The sequence below is a fragment of the Lutra lutra genome, chromosome 12, assembly GCF_902655055.1.
Source record: "Lutra lutra chromosome 12, mLutLut1.2, whole genome shotgun sequence".
In the NCBI taxonomy this organism is placed as follows: Eukaryota; Metazoa; Chordata; class Mammalia; order Carnivora; family Mustelidae; genus Lutra; species Lutra lutra.
The window spans coordinates 77601242-77629181 of record NC_062289.1 but is presented as its reverse complement, the minus strand read 5'-3'; the positions used below and the strand labels follow the sequence as shown (position 1 = coordinate 77629181).

The 27940-nt window shown below is 50.3% G+C and overlaps 1 protein-coding gene across 3 annotated transcripts; it reads right to left on the bottom strand.

Moving 5' to 3' along the window:
• Window positions 1–26: 26 nt before the first annotated feature.
• On the bottom strand, window positions 27–23731 carry ANKLE2 (ankyrin repeat and LEM domain containing 2). 3 transcript variants are annotated; one of them, XM_047696863.1, is made up of 14 exons: window positions 23499–23627; window positions 22916–22961; window positions 16348–16821; window positions 13993–14199; window positions 12424–12617; window positions 12155–12343; window positions 8853–8975; window positions 7647–7713; window positions 6735–6907; window positions 5019–5125; window positions 3992–4182; window positions 2910–3558; window positions 2116–2247; window positions 27–1701 (listed from the first exon to the last, which is right to left on the bottom strand). In XM_047696863.1, exons 3-14 carry the CDS (start codon window positions 16814–16816, stop codon window positions 1497–1499), a joined length of 2706 nt encoding a protein of 901 aa, XP_047552819.1. In that variant the 5' UTR covers window positions 16817–16821; window positions 22916–22961; window positions 23499–23627; the 3' UTR covers window positions 27–1496. The 3 variants fall into 3 exon arrangements, with proteins under 3 accessions (XP_047552819.1, XP_047552818.1, XP_047552817.1); XM_047696862.1 differs by lacking the exon at window positions 22916–22961 and having other exon boundaries at window positions 12424–12599; window positions 23499–23731; XM_047696861.1 differs by lacking the exon at window positions 22916–22961 and having other exon boundaries at window positions 23499–23729.
• Between the last annotated feature and the right edge of the window lie 4209 nt (window positions 23732–27940).

Here is a 27940-nt window from a genome sequence, read left to right as displayed (position 1 = left end):
GAAAATAAGAACCATAGTCTGCAAAATTTGGACAGAAACACTTTTAATTTCCATCCTAATATTTACAACATATGCGTAACAGGATTTTACAGAAAACAGATCATTGCTGTGAATGTACTATCTGTATTCCAATTTCTTTTGAGAACAAAGATGCCTTTTGTAAATGCCACTGACTTTCAGAATAGAATGTATTTTTCTGTGTTATATCCAGATCGTTACACAAGTGAAAACACCCTGTGTAACCATCTTTTAAGTTTTAAAATCCAAATCTTGATTCCAATATTCCTGACCTGTCTCTTGTTAGCAGATGAAAGAAATAAGCTTTTTTTTTTTTTAAACACAAGTTCCAATTCAGAATTCTTATAAACAACAACAAAATCTCATGCCTACTTAGTATCCCTGTATATTCGCATAAAGCAAGTTTCAGGAGAATAAAAAATGATTTACAAAAGGCACTGGATTTAGCAAAAATTGGTAGAGTTTTCCATTTTGGATCAAACACTGGAAATATTCACAGAGCACCCCCAGTGCGCAAGCAGTCGTGTACGCCGGAGAGAAGTAACTCAGGTGTGGAGTTTTGGGCATCAATCACGGCAGTGGTTCTAAGATGACCCCCATGCTCCAGGCAGACCCCCAGAAGGTCATGGCCACGGGGAAGTTAAAATAAATGGAGCAAGGTTACTGACCGGGACGCAAATCTCTAGTTTCTATCCTAAAACGCAACACTCTTTCATAAAGGAGATCCAGTGGAAGTGAATCTGGAAATATGCAATAAATTCCAAACCCGGAGAACTCGAAGATCACTTTATCAGCACAACCCCGCAACGAAACCAAGTGACTGGCAGCGCAGGTTCCTTAGAGCTGCTGCTCCGTCAAGTGCGGGGACCACTCCCAGGACTCCCATGGACCAGAGAATTTATTCCCAGAGAAAAGCTGGTTTTATCTTCTGGTCACTAGTTTAAATGTTTGTGATGAGCCAAACTTGCAAGTCTAAGTCATCTTCACGTTTGTTTGCCCCCAGACACGCACCTTTATCAATTGGTCTAAGCCACTGGGACCAAGCGGCAGAACAAAAGATTTCTATCAGGAACGAAAAAGTCAGAGACCCGTCCCAGAAAAGGAAGATGGCACGAAATTCATCTTTGCTGTAAGAACAGGGGACTGGCAGCCCCGGCTCTGGCACTCACCCAGGCTTCTGGCACACACACGATGGGAACGGCGTCTTCCACTTGCCCACGGTGAGCTCAAGTCCACACTGTTACACGCTGACGATTCTCAGAAAGTTTGTAACTGGATTTGCTTCCATCAACTTCTCCCCAAACCCCAGAAAACTAAATTTTATACAAAACATTTGCATTTTCTAAAAACCTTTTACTCTCAAAATGAGGACTAATAAATTAATCAGAATATATTCTTTTTGGTAAGTTTTAGCAATAAACACTTTACCCTTCTTCCTTTAAAAACAAAGAAGAGCCGCCCAGCAGCTTGCACTGGCCTTACAAGGCCATGAGCTGCGCCAGGTGCGCCATTCTGCGAAGGTGGCTCCCATGAGCAGGACTGTAGCGCCCAGGGCTGCCCAGGCCTGGGGAGTGGGATGCGGGCCCGGGCTTCCCAGGGCTTCTCCCGGGGCTGCAGCTGTGGGGACAACCGACATCCAGCTGCTGAGACTCCAGCTTCCCTTTCAGCGCAGGGCTTGGCCAACTGAGGAAACCAAGAAAGCGCTGTCAGCACCAACGGGTGATATGGGCCGGGTCCCAAGCCCTGGGGGACCACCCAGTTCCAGAACGGGTACTGCAAACCTCAGGACCATGAGCCCCGAAGATTCACAGAACATATGACTTTCCACACGAGTCCCGTGTGGCCCCGACCATGGCTCCCGGCTGCTTCCAACCTGCTCCCCAACCGGGTCAGCAGCATCCTCCGCTTCCCACCTAACCGCACGCCTGTCTGCGCGGGGTCCGCCAGCCACGGCCTCATCGGGAGCCGCAAGTCAGCCTGGCCAAGCGGCACTCCGAATGAAGTGCTACGTGAACATACTGAGTCACCAGCGGACGGCCCGGAAGCCAGCTACCAGCGAGCCTGGTGTAACACAGGTCACCCTGCAGGCCCACTGACCTCTGTCTGTCAGTGGGGGAATAGCGCAGGACGGCACTCCTCCATCTGTGCACAGCCGGGTACCGTTGAGGATCCACTTCTGTATACTCCAGAGCGGCCAAAACATCTCGATCCAGTTTTGACGGCTCCTCTCTACATGGCAGAAAAAAAGGAAAGAAAAAGCAGAAACACTTGTGATTAAAAAGACTCGCAACGCCACTACTCAAGAACCTAGGACAGGAGCAGAGGGCGAGCAGAGAGCGAGCAGAGGCCAGGAGCTGCTGGTCTGTTCCTGCCACCACCGGACCCAGCTATCAGGGCCACGATGTGGGCTGTGCAGCGACAGAGGCCACACTGGCAGACAGAAGGCACTGTCCCACAGGGGGCGTGATGCACCCAAAACTGAGTATCTCCACCTCCAGGGTCACCGACCAGAAGGCCTATCCCCTGGGAGGCTGAGATTACCCCAGGATGGGCTTTCTTCCTAAAACACACCGAGTTCTTGGTACAGTTCCAGTTGTTCTGGGGAGGACCACTTCCCCAGGGAGCAGAGCGAGGCGTGAGGCTGGGCTGGAAAGGAGAACACGTGTCCCACCAACCTGGAAGATGGCAACACAGCACCAGGAGCTACACACTCGTGCTAGAGATGGGAGCCAGAAAAGCACATCCAACCAGGTTGTGGGCAGAGCAAAGGTTTAAGAAAACTAGGACGGTGCCACGGGAGCTCACATCCACTCCCATGGCCTGCCACAGCGTCAGGCACGCTGCCACATTCACTCCCACGGCCTCACGCACGCACACACCCCCACTCGTACCCAAAAAGGAAGAGCCTCTCCACAGGCTCCTTTGTAGTGGGGACCCCCGAGGGCTCTGAGGACATGGAACCACAGTTCTGCTGAACCTCGGGCAGAGGAGTGTCAGGACCCAGATGTATTTTAGCCATTTTGGCTGACATTTCGCTCTCTGTCCTGGTTTGGTTCTCTGTGAGCGCGTCAGCAGCAGGCGGCTCTAACAAGTCACTCTCGACTGCATCCGCTCTTGATGTGAAGCTCTTCTTGTCCCTAGTTTTCTTGCTTTTATTTGGTGTCTTGGAAAAATTACTTCCTAGGTCTTGCAATTGCAGTTTATCGAACTCAACCGTCAAGCCGGAGACTGGCGAGATGAGTGCTTCTCCGACGCCTGGGGCCTCCAGCCTCTTCCTGCCTGGGGTCCTGCTGCCGCTCAGGGGGCCACAAAACCCATTCTTGCTGCCGTGGGGACTGGTCAGGGTGGATGCTTCTATAAGGCTGGTCTCCTGCTCCAAGGGAAGGATGTCACACTTCGAATCCCCAAAAGTGCTAACTGCGGGCTGCGTGTTGTTTCGAGCTGTGTTCTGTCGATTTTTAATCTCTTCCAAGCTCAGGTCGTCATCTTCATCCAGAAACGCCCTCACAGAGATGGAATTGCTGCACTTCCGAGCACGGCCTACAAGGGAGAGAGAGCAGCTCCTCAGAGGCGCGGGTGCCACACCGTCCTCGAGGGATCACGCGGTGCAGCCGCAAATCCCCAGGAGCAGCAGCCAACGGCCTCTCCTTCAGATCCACCCGCTCGGACTCCCAGACAGAGCTGCGCCGCCCCTTGGGAAAAGCCAAGCAGGACCCTGCCCAGGGAAACAGCAGCGTCCAGCCCCCCACCTTCAAAGGCAGGAAAATGAGGAGGCCAAGGTCAACGGCAGGAATGCACGGGACGCGCAGTGGCTGGTACCTCCTGCCTGACTTGCTAGGACACCAGGGGCCGAGGACACGGGCGGCTGACAGAAGCAGCAGGCGCCGGCTCTCCACACGGACGCGCTTGCTGGGGTGCGGCCACAGGGCAGGGGCCGGGTCCCGAGAACCCACAGACCGCTGTGTGTCCTTACCAAAGGCAGAGGGGTTCTCCTGACGACAGGCCTCATTTTCTCCCGAGTCTTGTGGGGCCTTTCTGCCTGTCTCCTGGTGACTGAGATATTCTTCTAGCTTTTGCAGACCCTCCTGGGAAGACAGATCAACAAAACAGCCCAGAAAGTCCCAGTATTCGACCCAGGGGTACCCCAGCTCGCGAGCCAACTCCCTGTAAGAGTAAGACAACGCGTCAGTTGGAAAACACGGAACGGACCACACAGAAAACAGCCACTCTGTGCCGGAAGGGCCAAGCAGTGCCTGCAGTCTCGGCTGTGACTCTGATCGTATCGTAAATGTGGGGTAAAACAGTGCTTTGCGTTTTCTCGAGCAGGGCCAGGCTAATAAGCAGGTTTCGGACACGGGCCGCCACACTGAGCGCACTGAAGTCATGGCGAGAGAAGGGGGCCGCGGCCACCCCACTTGCACCACACGCTACAGAGGCAACAGGTCAGACGTGAATCCCCATAAACAGAACGGCCTTCCTGTTTCCTTAAAACAACTGTATAAAGTCGGAGAGGATTCTGGTTTTGTTTAGGCACAAAAGCTCAAGCTGGGAATCTGAAATTACGAGTATATTTTGATACAAAGTTTTAAAACAAGTCAATGTAGCTTTAACACTGTAATATAGATTTCTGACTATGGAGACAACACTTTTCATGGACTTTTTTAGGAGCAGCTTCTGGCCACACCGCCTCTTGTGTTCTGTTTCCTGCTCTTTTGCCAAGGCGACCCCCCACCCGGCCGTCATACAAAACGCTGCCTTGAGTCTCTGCCTGGAGAGGGACCGCCGGCGGACACCTCTGCCACAGCATGTGCAATGTCTGCAGGAGTCAGACCGCAGGGAAAAGGCTTTACACCCCCCTCTCCAACCCCATGAGCACGTCCCAGGAATGACTATTTTGCAGCTGGAAGAGCTTTCTGTCCTCAGCCAACACAGAGGCATGCAACATACAAAACGACACTGCCACTCAGCTCCGGTCCCTCCGTGCTAAAGCCAGCCAGTACCTTCCCACCCTCTCCATGCCTCTTTCTGGATCCGTCTTCCTGACATTGTGAAAGAAGCCTGCTTTCTCTCGAGGTGGCGTTTTCCAGAGCTTGCGAAAATCTTCTGCCTGAGGAGAAAACGTCCTGAGCTGTGCTATGCCCCCAAGTCATGGGAAGCACCAGCACCACAGAGCCTGCTGAGTGCCTCCCGGCACCCCTCCTTGTCCTCACACCCTGGGCAACGTGCCCTCCTGTGTGGCAGCTGGACAGACCGCAGGGCCACATTAGGACAGCAGCACCGAGGGGCTCTGGCAAGGCTCCACAGCCTCCCTCTTAGGGGCCCAGGCTGGGCTGTGAGGGTCAGAGCTGCCACACTGAGAGCCTCAAGTCACCTTCCCATCACACAAGAGGAAAATGAGTATTTACATTTTTAAGTCACTCAGAGATTTGTTTTATGCAACCTAATCTAACCTACCTGATAACACCTGTTCTTGGAGACACTTCCGTAATGGCAAGTAACTAGTTATTTACAATTATCAACACTGGCGCAAGGGTGGCACAGCTGGTGAAGCATCTGACTCTTGGTTTCGGCTCAGGTCATGGTCTCGAGGTTTGGGACCCAGGCCCGTGTCAAGCCCCATGTTCAGTGGGGAGTCTGCTTGGGATTCTCCCTCTACCCCTGCTCTCTTGCTCTCAAATAAATACATTTTTAAAAATAAAATAATTATTCTTTTTCTTTTTTTTTTAAGATTTTATTTATGTATTTGACAGACAGAGATCACAAGTAGGCAAACAGGCAGGCAGAGAGAGAGAGGAGGAAGCAGGCTCCCTGCCAAGCAGAGAGTCCAATGCAGGGTTCAATCCCAGGATCCTGGGATCATGACCTGAGCTGAAGGCAGAGGCTTTAACCCACTGAACCACCCAGGTGCCCCTAAAATAATTATTCTTAAATGTTGTTAAAAGAATAGGTCTCCTCTTATGTGTTTGTTTTTAAGATTTTATTTTGGAGTTATCTCCACACCCACTGTGGGGCTCAAACTCACAACCCTGAGATCGAGTCACACGTTCCACCAACCACACCGCCCAGGTGCCCCTTTAAAATCTCTAACGAGGGGCGCCTGGGTGGCTCAGTGGGTTAAGCCGCTGCCTTCGGCTCGGGTCATGATCTCGGGGTCCTGGGATCGAGTCCCGCATCGGGCTCTCTGCTCGGCGGGGAGCCTGCTTCCCTCTCTCTCTCTCTGCCTGCCTCTCTGTCTACTTGTGATCTCGGTCTGTCAAATAAATAAATAAAATCTTTAAAAAAAAAATAAATAAATAAATAAAAATAAAATCTCCAACGAGAAGATGACACACAGCCTGTGAAATACCTCAGCCCCGAGTGAACTTCACAGTCCGCACACTGCGGCTTCCCAGTGACCATACGCACCCCCAAATCCGGGAGCGGACAGCCCAGCTCGACTGGCACATGGCACGAGAAGGGCCGTGATACGGGCAGAAGCGCCAGGCGGTGATGGGCGGCTGCCCAGGTAAACTAGGCTTCTCTGAAGTGCGGGCTTGCCACCATGTTCACGCTGGCTCACCAGCAAGGGACAGGTCAAGGCGCTCCTGTTCCTCCTGCAGATGTCCTAAAGCCTCGTCACCAGACACTGGGGTTCCACGAGCCCCGGTCCAGAATACCCAACACTCCTGGTGGGGAGAGCCAGGAGCTGGCTCCCAGAAGCTTCTTCAGTAGCTCACCTTGGATGGGCTCAGGGGCCCTGCAAAGGCTCGCAAGGTCAGAACAGGGTCTCTGCGGCCGCCTCCCCCATGGCCGATATGAGAGGTCTCGGTCGTCTGGTCTGAAGACCACAACTCCCCAATCACAGGAGATGATGTGTCCTCGGCTCTCAGGAGCGGCACGTAGTAGTGGCCTGGGAGGAGGAGACAGCGCAGGTAAGGCGTCTGCCTAGGCGGGGCCCCGCGTCAGCGACTGCATCACTGTCACCCAGGAACACCAGGGGCTTTGCAAGCGATCAGTGATGAAGAGTGTGTAGAAGCTCCGAGCCAGAGCTTCTGGGCGAGAGGCCAGTTTCTGCCAGACCCACTGAACTAGCCCCACGTTCTTCCTCCCCGGAGGACTGGAAGGAAGGAAGGAAGGGGAGCAGGAGACACCCCTCTTTAGTCCCACATACTCCGTGTGTCAACAAGATTAGCAGGAGCGGGGGCCTAAGATCCGTGAAAGGAGAGACAGGCCATGGTGCGGAAGGCGGCACCCGGAAGAGCTGACAGGGTGCTGCCGACGAGCCGAGCCAATGCCAGACCAAAGGGCTCCTTCCACCCTCTGCCCTGGCGATGTGCAGGCTGCGCTTGGGGGGCGGGAACCAGAGGGACCCGCCATGTGGGATCCTTGCAGAGATCACGGGGTGATGCCGTGAGCAACAGACTGACGACAGACAACCTGCCGCCTCCCAGAGACGGTCAAGGCTTCCAAGGAGGGATTATGTGACAACAAGTGGCGTGCGAGCTGGGGGTCCAGGAGCAGGAGATCACCCTGAGAAGGGCTGCCACCCTGACAGCGGAGCTTGCTCCCGCCGCCTAAGGCCAGGCTCGCGCAGTCCAGGGCCTTCCCACTGGCAGTCCTCACCGTCCACACGCCAGGCCCCACCTTACCCTGTAAGTACTCTCTAATGCGCTCCTTCAGCTCCACAGACTTATTTCTGCTTCTTTCACAAATCACCTGTTTTAAAAAGACACAGTATGTGAATAGTCTGTATCTTCATTTCTCACATTTTCTCACTAACATAATTTTATAAAAGCAACTTTTAAAACTAACAAAGCAAGGACTGTGTCCTAATGCTGAAAACCTCATGAAGCCCACAATCAGAAGACATGTGCTGAACAAAACAGTCTTTCTTCCAGAATGTTCTGTGAAAGCTGAAGGAGTCAGGACGAGAACAAACTCTGCGGGTGAACTTTGTCTTTCTTCGTGCTCAACTACACTCTCCAGTTTTCTGCCAGGAGAGGCACGATCAGTCAGGGCAGAGACAGGCCGACAGGCCACTAATGTTTAGCAGCAAGAGCTCCCCGGTCTGGGCCTGTCCGTGGCTGTTGTCTGGCTCGATTATAGCAGAATTCCTATTTAGCATGCCACACAGTGTTTTCTTCTTGCTACTACAGGAGTCAACTTTCCCCCTTAGAGAATTGTAGCAACAAGAACATTTTTGCTAGAATAAAAAACCAGTACCCCTCAAAAAAGTACCCCTCAAAAAAGGAAGGCGCCACAAAATTGCCATCTCCTGCCAGCCTGTGAGAGAAAACAACTCTACCGTGTCCTGTCAGCAGCGCCAACTTATTTTTTTAAATGTGTAACTGATTGTGACAAATGGCAAATGCTTTAAGAATACCCCTTAACGGGGTGCCTGGGTGGCTCAGGGGGTTAAGCCTCTGCCTTCGGCCCTGGTCATGATCCCGGGGTCCTGGGATCGAGCCCCACATCGGGCTCTCTGCTCAGCAGGGAACCTGCTTCCTCCTCTCTCTCTGCCTGCCTCTCTGCCTACTTGTGATCTGTCAAATAAATAAAATCTTAAAAAAAAAAACAAAAAACAAAAAAACAACCCATGAGCTGCTGAGAACGAATGACCACCAGTTTCAGGAAAATAAAATCAGGAAACATGGGCAGTTTACTCCCTCCTGATTCTACAGAACCGTCTTCTTCACAGTGCGTCTTACTCAGCAATCATGGCTCTAAGGTGCGCCCACAAGGCAAACACGTTCACACAGTCAGTACTGTGACTTTACAGTAGCTATGAACAAGACTACGAGTTCACATGTTTTCATGCCTAACACCACAGGAACAGCATTTTAATAGATACTTACATCTTCAGGAGTTTTATCATACTTATTCCTTGGATTTTTTACAATCAAAGGGTGTGAAGAAAGCACGTTGACCACATCTGCATTCCCAAACTTACAAGCAAAGTGCAATGGCGTGTCATAACCCTGAGAAACGTGCAGAGAAAGAGAGTATTTCTTATTTATGTTTGCTTCATAAGGTTGTTTACGATAAAAACAGGTATTTAGCAGAACAAAACCCCTCAAAATCCGAAGACCACAAAAAGACACTGTTACTCTCTCTGAGGAATGACCAGCGTGTCAGCACGTGCCCACTCTAAGCCAGGGCTTGAGGCCAGCCCGGTGCCCCAGTACTGTTGCCAGCGCTGGGGGGCCCAGGCCCAGGGGGAGTTTATAAATGAGCAAGGGCAAGATACCTGCTCAGTAAATGGCGGCTTTAACAATTCAGGGCCCAGTACAGCGCTATATGATCGATGCTCAAAAGATGAAATAAACAGAGGCACCTGGGTGGCTCAGTCGGTCAAGTGCCTGACTCATAATTTCCGTTCAGATGATGATCTCAGGGTTGTCAGACTGAGCCCACGTCAGACTCAGCACTTAGCACGGAGTCTGCTGGAGTTTCTCTCTCCCTCTCTCTGCCCTTCCCCCACTTGTGCTGTTTCTAAATAAATAAAAATAATCTTAAAAAAAAACCAAAGTGAGATAAACAAATGGAGGCAACACCCAGAATAGAACAAAGTCTATGAACGCAGTCTGTACCAAAGAAAACTCTCTCTAGCGGCTAATATCTAGTAAATGAAACTCTCCACTCCTGACCCTGGGATGCTTGTCAGGCTCTCACTTGCCCTTAGTGGCACCCCTCCCCAGATACCTTCAACTAAGGCCTTAAGATCCGTGGGCCTTAGTGTAACAGCATCCTGTGACCAAGAGCTATAGAGCAAATCACTTCTGGGTCCCCTCACTTGAATGACCACAGGCTCAAATGCAGCACAGCCAAAACAGAACCCATTCATGTCTACCAGAGCTGGAAACACGGCCATGCAGTCCACCTGTGATGACCAAGCACGGCAGATCCCAGCTCTGAAGTCCCTGGGAGGTGTCTCTGCCCTCCACATGCCACGTATGCCTGCCATCCCCTTAGTTTCTCGTCCAGGCTGCCAAGACTCCTCATGGACCTTGCTTCCTGCACTCAAACTGCCAGCTTGATCCGACCGATATTGTATGAATAAGTAACCTCAAGGCAGCACCCATCCCCTGCTCCACACCCTCTAGGACCATCTCACCATTTCACACACTGCCCACGTGAACCTGGAAAAGTCTGGGTGCCTGCCTACAGCAGCCCTCTCTAACTGCATCCCACCCTTTTGTCCAGCTTGGCAAACCTTCTCAACTGAGGGCCAGAAACCGAACATTTAGAATGAGCAGTGCTGTGTTCCAATAAAGTTTTATTTACAAAAACAGGCTGTCCTTTGCTAGATCTACCCTGATGCCTTCTCCAAGTTACAACTTTGATTCACAGTCTACCTGAGACAACTCCAGATCTGTGGCCCAAGCTCTAATAGCCTGACCTCCCCTGCCAGGCCTGCGGCGGTGGGAGACAACAGTTACTGCATATCGGGGTCAATGTTCTCACTCATTCAGAGCATCCAACCTCAAAGGGACCTCAACACCACTGTTCCTTCCGGCCACGGCTCTTTTTCACGCCACAGAACGTCCATCTCTGACCTGCTTCCAAATGTGCACACCTGACCGCAACCTCTCTCCTCACCCCTGCTGGAAACTGCCGCTCCTGCACAGACAGCCGGGTCTGGGTTCTTCCGATATTGCCAGCTGGCGCAGCCCTGCTTCTCACCGCGCTGGTCTGCGGTACCTGTGCCTTCTCACATGTTTGTGGCCAATAACTGAACTTACTCCGACTCTTCGTGAGTTATGGTCAAAGACGGCCTGTAGCGCCCAGGAAGGTATTAAGTGGTCCCCGTGCACGTGCATCTGCGCATTTTCTGTGACTACTGCACAGACGTCAGGGAAAACTGTGTTTCTCTCTCATATTTTCCAAGTCACACTTCCTGACTGTACTAATCCAGTCAGGAACCCTTCCTTACTAAGTCTGTTCACCCTTTGTTTTAATGGACATAACTCTGATTTTGCTCCTTTGTTTTCACACTTACTGTTGCTTTCATATAATCATTGTTTTCTTTTACTTCCTTCTATAATTCTGCTATCTTGGCCAAATTTATCTTTATTCCCCCTTTTCTCTCTTGTTGATTTAAAAGTTATCTTGGGGGGGGCGCCTGGGTGGCTCAGTGGGTTAAGTCTCTGCCTTCCGCTCAGGTCATGATCTCAGGGTCCTGGGATCGAGCCCCACATCAGGCTTTCTGCTCAGCGGGGAGCCTGCTTCCTCCTCTCTCTCTCTCTGCCTGCCTCTCTGCCTACTTGCCATCTCTGTCTGTCAAATAAATAAATAAAATCCTTAAAAAAAAAAAAAAAGCTATTCTTGCTGGGTGCCCAGGTGGCTCAGTCCTTAAGCGTCTGCCTTCGGCTCGGGTCATAATCCCAGGGTCCTGGGATCAAACCCCACATTGTGCTCCCTGCTCAGCAGGAAGCCTGCTTCTCCCTCTCCCACTCCCCCTGCTTGTGTTCCCTCTCTTGCTGTGTCTCTGTCAAATAAATAAATAGTTAGTCTTGCTTTGCAATCTGGAGTTCAATGTGTCACATTTAACACGTTGTCATGAAACAGTGGTACCCCACTCCAACATACTTGTTACTCCCTCTCCTGCCAACCACAGTTTTTCAAACTCCTAGGCTTGCTCAGAGCTTATAATCCTTGGCTCTAAGCTATCACGGGGTTCTGTCTTATATAAACACGTAAAATGCTTCTGTTTGAGGAATTTTTACATAAGCACGTGCTCCATTAAAGAACAACCCTTTGACATTTTTAACTCTACAGGAAATATTCTTATTATTAAGTGAAAAAAGAAAAAAAGGTAATATGTAGATATCTAGAAGAAAAAGTACCAAAACCCCTTTAATTCTCTCTTTCTTTAGGTTCTGACACTGGCTCATCCTCCCATCAAAGCCCAGCTCAGGCCGCTCTGGAAGAAGGCGGGGAGGGACCTGTCCTCGCAGACAGCTGGGACTCAGGTCGCCCTGCCCGGTGGGGGGTGGGTGGGAGGGAAGGACTCTCGCGTGTGACTGGATGTCGCCCACCCCTTCCTAAGCTGGCCAAGAGCCATCGCCGCGCACCTCCCGTCCACATGCCGCGGGATGCAGTGGACGCTCATGGGGGACAGCCGCGACGGGTAAGGACGTCAGCGGGGCCCACTCACCGCTTTGTCCGGCGTGTTCAGGTACAGGTCCACGATGTAGCAGATGCGCTGCTGCAGCATGTGCGGCTCGTCGTCAGGGTACATGAGCCGCATAAACTCGGGGTTCTCCAGGGTCTCCAGAGTCAGCTGGCAGATAGAAGCCTGGTTCTCTTTAGCAGCGACATGCATGACGTTGTACCTACACCCTTCCTGAAAGAAAAGTGCACGTTCTGAGCGTCGTTTCTGTGGGCCGCGGCTGGTCCACGCAAGAGCCCTTGGAGCAGGCTTACCTGCACGATGGTCGGATTGTCCCCGGAGCCGATCAGGTACCGGGGGTTACTCCAGGTCAGATCTGAAAAGAGGTCTTCTTCTCCCTTCTCCACAGCTTTTCGGAGTTTGGCAGTGAGATCTTGAGTACGGGGGGTTTTGTAACTGTTTGCTCGTTCTCTGTTGATAGTTTCGGACTCTGAGGAGTACGCGGCATCTGTCATTAAGAGACAGAATTTAAGGGGCGCCTGGGTGGCTCAGTGGGTTAAAGCCTCTGCTTTCAGGTCGGGTCATGATCCCAGGGTCCTGGGATCGAGCCCCGCATCGGGCTCTCTGCTCGGTGGGGAGCCTGCTTCCTCCTCTCTCTCTGCCTGCTTCCCTGCCTACTTGTGATCTCTGTCAAATAAATAAATAAAATCTTAAAAAAAAAAAAAAAAGAGACAGAATTTAAGAACGTTGAATTTCACAAACATTTTCTCATCGCCCTCTGTGTGCTACACTGAGGACAACGAAAATCTCTCCCACGGAAGCTTAAAACCTAGTTGGGAGTAACAAGAACGAACCAGTTCGCATGAACAGCCGAGGGGCACACGTCCCAGCCAGCAACGTGGCACAAATGTCACTACAACACGAGCCCAAGCACAGAAGGACCCGACTGGACTCTAGCTGCAAAAGGCTTTGTGAGGTCGGATAATGGCACAGCGGCTGCACCCACACAAGAACTTCCGAGCACAAAGAACACTCACACAGAGGCAGAGTGAGCCGAAGTGGTTTTTGTTGTTGTTTGATCACAACCACCTGGGAGTGTCTGCAAGTCTCTGGAGGGGTGTCTGCACAGACTGCAAACTGCCCCAAATCACCCCGGTTCCCTCTAAGAGGCACCTATGTCAGGCCAAGTTAGGATGAAGGGAAAGCAGCAGATGGGGCCTTCAACAGAAGGCCTAGGTCCACAAGGAGAAGGTGCCTTCCCCGGGAGTCCCAGGCGGCCTGGGAAACAGGACACCTGTGAGCTCCTGGAGGGGACAAGACGGACGCTAGGCGAATGTCAGAGGCTGCGGGGATTCTGCACAGTGCTGACGGAAAAGGCCTCTCACAGACCTTGGTTTGCAGCCGGAGTGGGTAAGGTCAGCTCTCGGACCAGACAGGTCGTGCAGGTGAGCTCGACTTCTGCAGACTGTCTGGGTCAGAGCAGGCAGCCCAGCCCTGGAAGCAGGTGGAGCTTCAGCGGGGAAATGGCTGTCTCAGCACCTAACAAAGCCCAAGTCCCACGGGCAGCAAGGAGAGACAGAACAAAAGGAGCCCAACAAAAGGACCAACCGTGATCCTTCTGATGCTTCTCCCTTGGCCTTGCCAGCTTCAGGCCCTGGAGCAGACGCCTGGCCCGCTCGGTGCCCCACTGCCTCTCTCCTCAGGGTCCTTCTCAGACCAGGCGACTCACCCATCCTCCATGGCCTGGGTCTTGGCTCTCTACTCCCGTGCAAATCAGACTTCTCTCAAAGGAGAAAACCAGTTACAATCCATGGGGAAGACAACACAGAAGACCTGGGCCACAAGGACAGTAACAGCCAGAAATGAGCCGCCACGTCACTTACCTTTCACTCCACTGCTGCTGAAGACCGATGTTATTTTCACAGGAGAAAGGGGTGAAGAGGCTTTGCTTGGAGAAGGAAAATAATCACAAATTCCTCTAGCAAATTTCTCAGCATCTTCTCTACTTGAAAAAGCTTTAAATCGAGATCCTTTGATCATTTTGACAGCTTGCAATGCTTCCTTTCTATCTTCATAAACATGAATCCTTTCTGCATGGGAAAAGTAACAGGAAAATTAGGAGTAACCAGAGGCACCGTCACTTAGTTCACACCTGAAGACCATGGGTTTCATGATAAACAACTGTTACCCAGTTGTCTGATTTTTCTCTCATATTAATACTTCAGATTTTTTTCTTAAAGATTTTTTTAGGGGCACCTGGGTGGCTCAGTGGCCTAAGCATCTGCCTTTCCATTTTTTAATCTTTTATTTTCTCTTTTAAGATTTTATTTATTTGACAAAGAGAGAGCACAAGCAGAGGGAGAGGCAGGCAGAGGGAGAAGCAGGCTCCCCACTGACAAGAGAACCTGATGCAGGGCTCAATTGCAGTACCTTGGGATCATGACCTAAGCCGAAGGCAGAGGCTTTAACCCAATGAGCCACCCAGGCACCCAAAGATTTTATTTTTAAGTAAGCTCTACACCCAACATGGGTCTCGAACTCACAAACCCGAGATCAAGAGTTGTACACTCCACTAACTTGAGATAACCAGGTGCCCCAATATTTCAGATTTTTAATCTTGAAGAAAAAGGGCCTTAGCTAGTGAAAAAACATGATTAATAAGCTTGATCATATGTGTGGACATGGATATAAAAATACGTTATTTTGTACACACGTTTAACTTTATATCTAAGAATACTATTTCATATTGAAAAATAAAATTCCTGGATTAATGCTCTAAATAAAAATAGTAATAAAAGCAAGTTAACAATGATGACTATGGGGCGCCTGGGTGGCTCAGTGGGTTAAAGCCTCTGCCTTCGGCTCAGGTCATGATCCCAGGGTCCTGGGATCGAACCCCACATCGGGCTCTCTGCTCAGCAGGGAACCTGCTTCCTCCTCTCTCTCTGCCTGTCAAATAAATAAATAAATAAATAGAAATTGCATCATGACCATTTCCAGTGTCACTAAACCTTTAAAAAATTCTTACGTTTAAACAATATTCCATTCTACTCATGGTACATAATATGGCTAACAAATCTATTTTGGGTATCACCACAAATGACATCACCATAATGACAGTCTATAATTTTTTTTTTAAAGATTTTATTTATTTATTTATTTATTTGACAGAGATCACAAGTAGGCAGAGAGGCAGGCAGAGAGAGAGGAGGAAGCAGGCTCCCCGCTGAGCAGAGAGCCCGATGCGGGGCTCGATCCCAGGACCCCGAGATCATTACCTGAGCCGAAGGCAGCGGCTTTAACCCACTGAGCTACCAGGCGCCCCCCAGTCTGTAACTTCTGACAGTCTCATCAACGTTAGGCTTTCATTAATGCTTTCCAGTGCTACATCTACTTTCTGATTTAAAATTTAAATTTAATTAAATTAAATTTAAAATTTAAATTAAATTTAATTAAATTTAAAATTAAAATTCCAATTCTTTGGGGTTCAGTCAGTTAAGTATGTGACTTTGACTCAGGTCATGATATCAGGGTCCTGAGATACGGCCCTGCATCTAGCTCCCTGCCCAGCAGAGAGCCTGCTTCTCCCCTTTTCTCCGTCCCAACCCTGGCTCACACTTGCTCGCACAGGCTCACTCATTCACACTCTCAAATAAAACTTTGTTTTACCAACTGCAATTCTCTGACGCTGAAAACTACTCATAGCTGCACAAGCCATTTATATTAACACAAAAGTGCTCAGAGTCTGTTGAAAAAAAAAAAAAAAAGGAGTGGGGACACCTGAGGGGCTCACTCATTAAGCATCTGCCTTCTGCTCAGGTCCTGATCCCAGGGCCCTGGGATCGAGCCCTACGTCGGGCTTCCTGCTCAGCGGGGAGCCTGCTTCTCCCTCTCCCACTCCCCCAGCTTGTGTTCCCTCTCTCATTCTCTCTCTCAGTCAAATGAATAAAATCTTTTTTAAAAAGGAGGGAAATAATCAAATGATAGCTAGCTAAAACCATTCGTAAGGTGAAGCATGTCTTACAGAAACCAATTTTCTTCATTTTAAAAAATTCACATATCCATTTACAAATAATTCAGCAGAGTTCTACCTAAAAATGCTAACAATGGTTCACTTGGGGTAGGTGAGATTATGGTGATTAAATTCTTTTCTTCTCTGAGGTTTGAGATTTTCATAATCACCCCCCCTGCTGCCCACAAACCACTGCAGAAGAGACACCAGGTGCTCGTTACGCTACCATTTCTCGCTGGGGTGTCCTCATATGCCGGGCACACCCCATAGTACAGAGGCGGCTCTGCAGATGCCCTCGCCACGGCTTTGTGGCCGCTGACCCCGGTGGTGGCACTGAAGGGCACGGAACAGGTCTTAGACGTCACGACATCTTCCTCCGGAGGATTCAAGCCCACGCTGTAACCAAAATCTCTGTCTTCAGACAAGCCAACCTGCTCAGCCTGACTCTCTACAGCAGACTTCGACATCTTCTGTGCATCTCGGCTCAGAGCAGTGGCACCTGTGGTGTCACAGCCAAGAGGATATGAAGGCAGCGTTCTTCCGCGCTCTAATAAAGCCTGAGCCAATTTTTTCTCAAAAATGAACCTTGTGGTCGAGGTAATGGGTCCACATTTCAATCCAGCTTTCACAATTTCTTCTCTAAGGTCATCGGGATTCAGGAGTTTCAGTCGCGCCAAGATGGCGTCCATTGTCATTTCGCCTGGACAACAAAAATCAAGGTGATGGCTTTAAGTACATCTTTTCTTATTAACAAAACAAAACAACACAGCAGTAGCAAAAAAGCTGGCTTCAGTTTCATTTCAATCCGGTGTTTCTCCAGATTTTTTTAGTCTATACGCCCTCTATGAGAACTTTCTGGAGTTTTTGGTTTCCAAATTGATAATAATCTAAACAAAATTAGAATAAGCAATTTCTGGTTCATCTGGATAAGGATGTTAGAACTGGTCCTATTCCATGATACAATCACACTAACATTCCAGGAAAGTAAGCATACTGGGGAAACAGGCATGCTCACTTGCTGCTAAAGGATAATGTGGAACAAAGTGAACGAAAAACCCCATTAAAACTCCAACTCCAGAAATACAGTCTACAGATATTTTATACTTTATTCCATAAATAAAGGGGATCTATCCAGAGATTTAGCCAGGGGAGCCACAAAGATAACTCTTGGAGTCATTCTGCTAATACTAATAACAAGTAGCTAATGTTTAATGTTTTGGGTCTTTCCAAGAGCCTGGCTCTAGTATAAAGACACTACGATTTTTCCGTGTGGCAGGTTATAATTACTACGCACCCACATTTTACAGATGAAGAACCTCGATCACGGAGACACTAAGTAACTTATTCAAGTTACACAGCTACCCAGCAAGTGGGTTTGAGCTACAGCAAGAGCCTTAATCCATACCTTTGGAGAAAGAGTAGTTAAACCTAGGGATTAGAGGTTTAAGCACGGTTTAAGCATGGTCAGCAACAATTGGGAAGAAGGTAAGAAATAAGGGGGCACAGACTAGTGCTATCGTAACAGGGCTGCAAACAAGGGCTCAGATTAGAAAAACTGGAGATCTTAAGGGCGGATGTATCAGATGCCACAGGGAGGGGTTTGAGGAACTGGAGTCAGCCTAGAATAACACCCAGATCTCCAGTCCAGACGCCTAGGAGTGACTCCTGAGACAGAGAATCCTAGACATAGACAGATGGGAGACTTGGGCATTATAGCGTCAGAAACACCTTACGGCCACCAACTGGGCATTTCAATTTTCAAGTCCAAGACTTACAAGTTCAGAGTGGGTAAGAGATCTGTGAGTCATGAGCACGTGGATGGTGATTACAATACACCAGGAGTAACAAGGAATAAATACAAAGGATTAAAAGACAGGAAAGAAAAAGAGAAACTCCTAGAAGGGATGAAGAATTACACAATGTATCAATGAAACCAAGGAGTATACAGTTTTAAGAAGTACTGCCAGATGAAATGATGGAACATTCAAGATTAACTTTAAATTACTCTAGGGGTGGGATGCCTGGGTGGCTGAGCCGGTTAAGTGGCTGCCTTTGACTTAGGTCATGATCTCAAGGTTCTGGGATGGAGTCCCACATCAGCCTCCTTGCTCAGCAGGCAACCCGCTTCTCCTGCCTGCTTCTCCCCCTGCCTGCCACTACCCCTGCTTGTGTTCACTTTCTCTCCGACTGAAAAATAAAAATAACAAAGTATTTTTTAAATAAATAAGTTACTCTAGGGATGCTTGGGAGGCTCAGTTGGTGAACGGTCTTTTTTTTTTTTTTATATTTTTATTTATTTATTTGACAGACAGACATCACAAGTAAGCAGAGAAGCAGGAAGAGAGAGAGGAAGCAGGCTCCTGGCTGAGCAGACAGCCCGATGCAGGGCTTGATCCCAGGACCCGGGGATCATGACCTGAGCTGATGGCAGAGGCTTTAACCCACTGAGCCACCGAGGCGCCCCAATGGTCTGACTTATTTATTTACTTATTTATTATTATTATTTTTTAATGGTCTGGCTCTTGACCTTGGCTCAGGTTATGATCTTGGGGTTGTGAGATCGAGCCCCATGTGGGGGCTCTGTGGTCAGTGGGAGTCTGCCTGAGTTGCTCTCCCTCTAAAGTTAATAAATAAATCTTTTAAAAAATTAAAAAATCAATTACTCTAGCAGGAGAGCAAAAGGGAGGGCAGTGACAGATAAGATTCATAAGATATTAATATCTGTTGTAGTTAGATGATGACTACAAACCAGGAATTCATTATATTACCCTATTTCTATGGATTTTTTATTTATTATTATTTTTTTATTATTTACTTTAAGTAGGCTCCACACCCAGCATGGAATTCGACGCGGGGCCTGAACTCAAGACCCTGAGACCAAGAGCCAGAGCTCAACCAACTGGCCCTCCCAGGTGCCCCTGTACACTTTTTTTTTTTTTTTTAATTTTAATGCCACCTTCCCCCACCCAACTCCAAGGTTTCAAAAATGGCCGTTCCTTATTTGCACAGGGGATATTAGCTTTTTTTTTTTTTTAAGATTTTATTTATTTATTTGCCAGAGAGAGAGAGAGAGAGAGAGAGCGAGCAAGCACAGGCAGGCAGAGTGGCAGGCAGAGGCAGAGGGAGAAGCAGGCTCCCCGCCGAGCAAGGAGCCCGATGCGGGACTCGATCCCAGGACGCTGGGATCATGACCTGAGCCGAAGGAAGAGGCTTAACCAACTGAGCCACCCAGGCGTCCCGGGGATATTAGCTTTTTAAACAATGAATGTACTGCACAGCCCCAAAAAGCTGCCAAAGAAGTTGAAGGGGGTGGCCTAGTGACCCAGGACTCTACCCAGGGAGCGCACCTAAGCAGATTCCCGCAGCACCTAGACACAGGAGAAATGGAGGTGGCTCAGGGACAGGAAACTGATGTAAAAGGCACAGGGTAGGGAGAAGCCATGCGCAAGGGGTCAGGACAAGGGGTGTGGAAGCCCCGAATAAACAGGGGCTGCATCCGTTCCTACGAGAGCAGTTTTCATACCGTTTCCGTGTCTGTGTGCCACATCTACCTTTCTAACCTGGCTAGTCTGAAGGGGGTTCTGTCCTTGCAGCCAAGCAAGCACCAGGCAGAACGAGTATGGCACGTCACAGCACTAACCATGTGACCTTGGACAAGTTGTGCAAACTCCAAGCCCGTTTCCTCACCTATAAAACGGACACAATAACAGCTCTACTTCTTAGGTGGCAATGAAAATTAGGTAAAATAATACCCGTCAAACCTGTGCTGCTGTGTTTGACACTGACAAATTACGCTTAACAGTCAGTTCTGGTTACTAAGTTATCAACTAACACAGGCTTATTAATCTAGCACAACACAGAATCCGCTCAAAGTCAATCTGAATAAAAACAAAGACACGGTTTCAACGCACTGTTATTAATATTAGGAATAGAATATACAAAACTGAACAAAAGGAAGAATAAAGCAGAAACCAATGAGCTTGGGAAACTGTTGGGGGTGGAGGGTGGAAACTGACAAGAGGAACTGTCCTGAGGGCCAGCCCAAGAGAGGGGCAACACTGTGACTTCATATGTTCTGACTTTTAGGAACATGTTTGCTTCACATACTAAAAAATAATTTTAAAAAGATGGGGGAAGGCCCCCAGTGGAATACAAACCAGAACAAATGAGCTCCACTGCATTACAAGGTAAAACAAACGGTGGGAGAGAACTGACCTAGTAAATGAAAAGCACTATGTGGCCACGCACGCTCCAGGCCGCAACTCTGCAGCTACTCTACGCCTACTCTAGGAACCGGCTGAGGAAAGCCAGGTTCCTCCCCAGCCGAAGGGAGCTACAAGCAAGGGGAGGCAGAGGCCAGAATAGGGGTCAGCAAACCTCCGCAAAGGGCCGCAGACTGATGCTGAAGCTCTCTCCAACACTCCCGACAGCCCTGGATCCAGTAAGACTCTCCAAAAACAGGAGAGGCTGGGTTTGGCTGACAGGATGTGGTTTGCTGCCCCGCCGTCTAGAATCCAAAGTATCCGCCCAGCCCTGACGGACTGAGCACAAAGATGACAATGTGGACACCCAGCCGGGTGCACATGGTGAATATGGAACGCTTCCAGGCCGTCCTGCTTACAGTGCTGATGTAAGATACTAACGTCGGGGTCTAAGGGAACACTTCCCTGGATCTAACTTTTTATTTGGAAAAACTGATAAACTCAAGTTGAAAACCAGTATGGATGGTTCCTGGCGGCCCCACAGGTGACATCTTACACGCTGCAGTGCGTCAGGAAGCTGACAGGGGCCAAGCTTCGCCACAGCCTGCATCACTCTGCTGTCTTTGCACGGAATCCCATCACCGTCTAAATTCATAATCAGGGGTGCTTGGCTGGCTCAGTGGGTTAATCCTCTGCCTTCAGCTCAGGTCATGATCTCAGGGTCCTGGGATCGAGCCCCGCATTGGGCTCTCTGCTCAGCAGGGAGCCTGCTTCCTCCTCTCTTTCTGCCTGCCTCTCTGCCTACTTGTGATCTCTCCCTCTGTCAAATAAATAAATAAAATATTTTAAAAATATAAAATAATCTAGGGCGCCTGGGTGGCTCAGTGGGTCAAAGCCTCTGCCTTCGGCTCATGTCATGATCCCAGGGTCCTGGGATCGAGCCCCACATCGGGCTCTCTGCTCAGTGGGGAAACTGCTTCCCTTCCTCTCTCTCTGCCTGCCTCCCTGCCTACTTGTGATCCCTGTCTGTAAAATAAATAAATAAAATCTTAAAAAAATAAAATAATCTAAATAAATAAATAAATAAATTCATAATCAACCACTTGACAGTTCCACCATATCGAAGATCTCCTGCCGCCCCTTACAGTCACACCAACCTTCGCCCCGTCCCCAAACTTTGACTAGCACTCATTTATTCTCTATCACTGTAATTTTTCAAGAATGTTATTATAAATGGAATCATACAATACACATCTTCTCACACTGTCTGTTTTCACTCAGCATAATGCCCTAGAAACCAGTACCTCCTTCCTCTTCACCGCTGAGTAGTGCTCCAAGGTATGAATATGTCACAGTCCCTTTAGCCATCCAGCCCTCGGGAGACATTTGGGCTGCTTCCAGTGTTTGGAAACTATTAGTACTTACAAGTACTCACATATGGGTTTTTGCGTAGAAATAAGTTTTCATTTCTCTAAGATAAATACCCAGGAAAGCAGTGCACAGTTACGTTTTTGAGCAACTGTCAGACTGATTTTGGACTGGCTGAAGCTTTATTATTTCTACCAGCAGTAAATGAGACACCCAGTTTTCTCAGCATTTCCACCAGCATTTGTGGTATTTTAATTTTAGCCATTTTAATGGGTGTAATATCTCATTTTAGGTTTAATTTGTATTTCACTATTGGCTGGAAAAGTTGAGCTTCTTTTCACATGTGCATTTGTGTCATACTCTTTTTGCAATTTTTTATAAATCTGAAATGACTTCAAAACAGAAAATTAAAAATTAAAAAGGAAAGTTTTATTTAAAAAAAAAAAAAAGATACTCCAGGGGCACCTGGGTGGCTCAGTGGGTTAAAGTCTCTGCCTTCGGCTCAGGTCATGATCTCAGGGTCCTGGGTCAATCCCGGAAACAGGCTCTCTGCTCAGCGGAGAGCCTGCTTCCTCCTCTCTCTCTGCCTGCCTCTCTCCTACCTGTGATCTCTGTCTGTCAAATAAATAAATAAGATCTTAAAAAAAAAAAAAAAAAGACACTCCAGTAAGCCTGATGATTCACAGACCTGTACCCGTGGGGCAAATAATACATTATATGTTAATAAAAATAATTAAAAAAAAAAAAAAGACATCCCAAACCCTAATCTCTTAATCTCACGCCCTAGTAGACACACATCATTCAGCTTTAGCATCTGGGGAATCTGGTCTTGGTGTCCGACAGGTACATGGCACAGGGCTGACTGTGTAACCGGACAAATCAGCACGCTATTTACTCAAAATGCCAGCTAAGGGGGCGCCTGGGTGGTTCAGTCTGTTCAGCCTCTGCCCTCAGCTCAGGTCATGATCTCAGGGTCCCGGGATGCCGTCTGGAATCTGGCTCCCTGCTCAGCATGGAGTCTGCTTCTCCTCTGCCTGCCACCCCTCCTGCTGTGCTCTCTCTCTTTTTGACAAGTAAATAAATAAAATCTTCAAAATAAAAAAATCCAGCTAAAACTGTCTTAAGTGGATGAGAGAAGGCCAAGCAAGCAGCAGCCAACGGGATGGGGGTCAGCTGGACCTGGGCTCCACAGGCCCGCCTTCCCAGCTGGTCTCTGCCTCCCACCTGCGTTCTCAGCCAGAGCTGGGCCTTCCTGGGACGGTCCCCTCAGCTGCAAGCCAGGACAAGAGAAAGAAGTCGCCCCTCTGGGCCCTGTTAGCCCTGACATCCCACGGTGGGCTCTTCAGCTTCACTGTCTGCTCCTAGAATCTCATCCTGCTCTCAGAGTCCTAAGGAACCCAGACTTTGGCGCAGGAGAGCCAACTAAGCGTGAAAGGGTCCCGAAGGCCCGCAGGGCGCGCAGCATCCGGTGAGCCCACCGCTGCGGCGCCCCCAGGACACCGAGGAGCCGAGCACAGGCTGCAGGACCCCGCAGAAGGGCCCATCAGGACCCAAACACACCCACACTGCGCAGACAAGCCGCCGCAGCTCCCAGCTTTCCCATCATTGGAACATTGAAGCCGCCCGACTTTCACTCTAGGTCTTGTCCCGGAACCCCAGATTCGGGCCGGCGAGGGAGGGGGCCGAGGCCCGGGGAGGGGAAGGAAGGAGAGGGGCCGGGCGACGGGAGGAGAGGGGGCCCCGGGAAGTGTGGGGGGCCCGGGGCGGCGACGGGAGGGCCGCGGGCCCACCGGCGCGCAGGCCTCACCTGGGTCTAAAGCCGAGTTCGTGGCCGCGCCGGGCGGCGGGGCTGGGGGTCCGCTCCGCCCCAGGCCCCGCGGCCGCTTCTCCAGCCGCCGCACCAGCCAGCGCACCGCGATGAGCAGCACCGAGGCGCCCAACAGCTCCCAGACCAACGGCGCCCACTCAGCCGCCGCCAGCCGCGGCCACAGCATCGCCACCGCCCGGCCGCCGCCGCCGCCGCTGTGGAGGAGGCCGCCCGCCCGAGGACCCCGCGACCCGAGCTGCCCGCGCCACTGCCTGACGGCGCCGCACACCGGGGTGGCCTGTGCGGGGCCGAGACCAAATGCGCGGGCCGGGGTGCTCGCCCCCGTGCCCGGTGGCCCGGCAAGGGAGCGCGGCCGGGGACCCAGTCCCTGACGGCGCGGGGCAGTCGAGGGCGCCTTCAGGCAGTGGCGCGGGCAGCTCGAGTCGCGGGTCTTGAGACGGGCTGCCTTCGCGGCCTCGGCGTGCCGCGAACTGGGGCTTCCGGAACCCGCCGGGGAGAGGGGAGGACGGGAGGGCGGTGTTCGAAGGTCGGGTGGGGGTCTTGAGGGCTGGGTTTGGAGGGTGGGGGCCGGGGAGAGGCCGGGTGGTAGGGGGTCAGGGAGTCCGGGGAGCGGGGTTCGGGGGGCGCGGGCCGGGGAGAGGCCGGGCGGTAGGGGTCCGGGGAGCGGAATTCGGGGGGCACGGGCCGGGGAGAGGGCTGGTGGTAGTAGTTTGGGGGGCGGGGTTCGGGGGCAGGGTTCGGAGGCGGGGGGCCGGGGTCCAGAGGGTGCGGTTGCGGGGGCGGGAGGTATAGGGTCCGGGAGGCTGGGGAGCGGGGCCTGGGGTCAGAGACGTTAACCGTGCAGCTGGCCTCCCCCAGCTGCAGTCCTCCGGGCGCGGAGGGCTTCCGGAAAGAGTGGGTGCGAGCAGCTGTGCCAGAGGGGTCTGGTCAGGCTCCAGGCTGCGAGATCCCATTCCTCCCACTCCTCCCACTCGGGCACAGTCATACAGAGTAGCCTGGGGGCTGCAGGGGCTGAGGGAAGCACTCTATGTTTGTCAAAACTCTCGGGCATAAAAAGGGTGAACCTCACTCATACATTTCTTTTAATGGGAAAAAAAAGAACAAAACCTTGAAGAAATGTGACATCCTTGGTAAAAACATTTAATGGGGTAGTACTGACAGCATGTTGGGCACAAAAGAAGAGTCAGTAAATTTGAAGGTGAGTGGAATGCAAATTAAAGCCACAATGAAACACTGCTTTTCACTCACCAGAATTGTTAATTTTGGTGAGAATGTGGAGTAATTGCGGCATTCTCATTGAGTGCTGGCAGGAATTAGGGGAGTTAAGCACTCTGGAGAACAGCGAGGCAGTTTCTTCCAGAGTTGGACCTCCGCTGCTTTGTGGCTCAGCACTGCAGTCCTAGGTATGAAGGTGGACGTCCACACCATGTTTGTGGCAGTCCCAAACAGGAACTGCCCAGGTGCTTGGATAAATGCCAAACTGTGGAACTCTCACTTGAAATTCCTACACTAGGGCGCTTGGGTGGCTCGGTTGGGCAAATGCCTTCGGCTCAAGTCATGATCCCGGAGTCCAGGATGGAGTTCCGCATCAGGCTTCCAGCTCCATGCGGAGTCTGCTTCTCTCTGATTTTCTCCCCTCTTGTGCTCTCTCTCTCTCCAATAAATCTTTTTTAAAAAATTGCTATGGTGCATACTATATTCAGCAGTAGCACGGATTAATCGGAGAACCATACTAAGCTCAAGGACCGCCCCCCCCCAAATGTGTGCGCTGTACAATTCCACTTGTAAGAGTCTCAAGAACAGCCAAAGCTTGTGGTGACAGAAATCAGAGCAAGATCCAAAAAGAAAATAAATCAGAGCAAGGGCCCCCTCTGAGTGGGGTGGTTAGCATGAGAGAACCGGTACCATGAAGGAAAGTCTCCATGTCTTGCTTCTGGACACACTGGTGGATGGTTATCAGAACTCACCAAACCAGACACTGAAAATCTTTTAGTATAATTTCCGTGTATACTTTAAAAAGGAAAGGGTGCCTGGGTGGCTCAGTGGGTTAAAGCCTCTTCCTTTGGCTCAAGTCATGATCTCAGGGTCCTGGGATTGAGCCCTGCATCGGGCTCTCTGCTCAGCAGGGAGCCTGCTTCCCTTCCTCTATACCTGCCTCTCTGCCTGCTTTTGATCTCTGTCAAATAAAATCTTAAAAAAGATGTTATTTGAGAGATCAGGCATGATGGGGCTAGGGCAGAGGAAGAGGGAGAGAGAATCCCAAGCCGACTCCATACAGGGCTGGATCTCACAACCCTGAGATCATAAGCTGAGGTGAAATCAAGAGCCCGACGCTCAACCAACCCAGGGCCCCATGATCTTTTTATAGCTGTGCGCCATGGCATGGGCGAGAGCACCCGGCTCCAGGCCAGATGGCCTGGGCTGCTACCCTGTCTGCCCCCGACCTGCTGGGTAGCTTGGGGTGAGTTACTTAAGTGCCCTGTGCTTCATTCTCCTCAGTGGTAAAATGGAGGGTGATCATCACCCGTCTCAGGGGCGCAGATTAACACATGCCAGTCCTTGCTACAGAACTGCCAAATGGGCTTGATAACTGTTAGCTATCACTGCTTCCATCGTTCACAAAGCCTAAGTTATCCACCCGTGCCTCCCCGAGGTAGCAGGTCCTCCCCTATCATAGGGGTTTTGCGATAGCAATCACAAATCCCAATAGTCTGGAGAGGAGACGCTGTGGGCAGCAGCAGCAACCCTCCGCTTTTTAATGACAGAAACTCGCAGCTGTCACTACATACGGCTGTCGAGCTAAAACTCTCATCCTGAGTCCCAGGGACTACGGAGAGGCAACGGACAATGGTCTGCGGAACTGGCGAGCCACGCCCTTGAACGAGGGCACACAACATGCCTTCCAGGGGCTCTCCTGTCCCCATAGGAAAGGAAGACAGCAAGTTGGGGCCTGGTGCTGCTGTCCTGGGCCACAGGAGGAAGTCACAGATTATGTGAGCTAGACGGCACCATGAAACTGCCACGATGGGTCCTGTTTCTTCTCTTGGGCTGTTGTGTGAAAGCGAAACTTCCCTTGTTTAAGCCACTGAACTTTGGAGTCTCTTAGAGCATCCTACCTGCCTAGCCAGTATGTTGATACCAGGATCTTCTGGGACTCCAGCAAACAAGAGGAATCCTACGATGGCAGGATCCTCCTCAGCACCATCTAACTCAGACTACACTTAAAGTAAGAGTGGGGTGATCATGGGGAAATAATTCTGGTGTCAGGAAGCCAGTCCTGTTACTGACCACTATTTAGCGCTGAGCTACAAGTGAGAGAACTTGAGATGTAAATCCTTGCAGGTAGAAGTGGATTTCCAATGAATAAACCAGGAAGAACTGATTGTCTTTTCTGAGAGGAACAGGTTTGACCGAATTCCTAATGGTAGTCTAACTCCTATCCTAATCCCTACCTCCTTTTCAGATCCCAGATCACGAGAGGGCCAGGGATGGTATCCGTCAACAACTGAGTGAAAAAGTCTCGTTTTCACGTCGTGAGTATCCTTCAACAGGGGAAGGGAAAGCATGTGCAAGTCCAGCCACATATGATGTTACTTGTGGTGGGGGTCTAGCCAGGAAAGCAGCCCATGCCAGGTAGTCAGGGAGTGACAAGGGACAGTCACAGCAGGCAGCAGCTGGAACCCTTGGCAGAGGGCACAGCGGAGCCCAAAAGGAAGCCTTGCTGGCAAGGGAGCCTGGCAGTTTCACATGCAGATTAGCAAAAACGCTATTCTACACAAGGCTGTGCAATCCTTCCGAATTTCCAGAGGTCTTTAATAAAGGGCATTTATCCCTAGTTCATAAATATGCTCTGTTTGATGTGTCCTGCCACCATTTCTACACCAAATTAGCAAGGAAGAAAATCCAACTGGTATTTCTTTACATATGTCTCCAAAGTTGCTGACTTTAAGGCTCATCTGTTCAATGAAACTCACTTGCTGCGTGGGATCCACAGTACTGTCCTCCAGCTCCTGATGCCCTCTTATCTCATAGGAGAAAAGGGACTATCCCAAAATTACTGTTTGCCTTAAGTTTAGTTCCCTATATGTGAACGTACACAGGGAAGGAGCGCTGTGGGTTGGGGATTAGGAAAGGTTTTATGAAGGAGATGAGCTAAGTCTGCTTTCTGCTCTTGGTCACATCCCTTGGGGACCATCAGCGAGGTGCTGGAGACTCCTGGGAAAGCCCACACCCCTTCCGAGGTCCACGGACGTGGGAGCTTCAGCTCTGCCCAGGAGGGGCGTTCGCACGTAGGAATCCTCAAATGGCACCAACCAGGCTTCTTCCCACTGGAGCATCGTATCTCTGGTATCAAGCCTGACTGCCACATCTTGTGAGTGAAGGCAAAGCAGGGGTGGCACTAGGAACAGGAAGGAGTCCAG

Coding starts and splice junctions, on each gene's coding strand:
- ANKLE2 (XM_047696861.1), bottom strand. CDS start 23,685: ATGCTGTGGCCGCGGCTGGCGGCGGCTGAGTGGGCGCCGTTGGTCTGG. Junction 16,822..23,498: donor GAACTCGGCTTTAGACCCAG/GTGAGGCCTGCG, acceptor TTTGTTGTCCAG/GCGAAATGACAATGGACGCC. Junction 5,126..6,734: donor GGCCCCTGAGCCCATCCAAG/GTGAGCTACTGA, acceptor TTTTCTCCTCAG/GCAGAAGATTTTCGCAAGCT.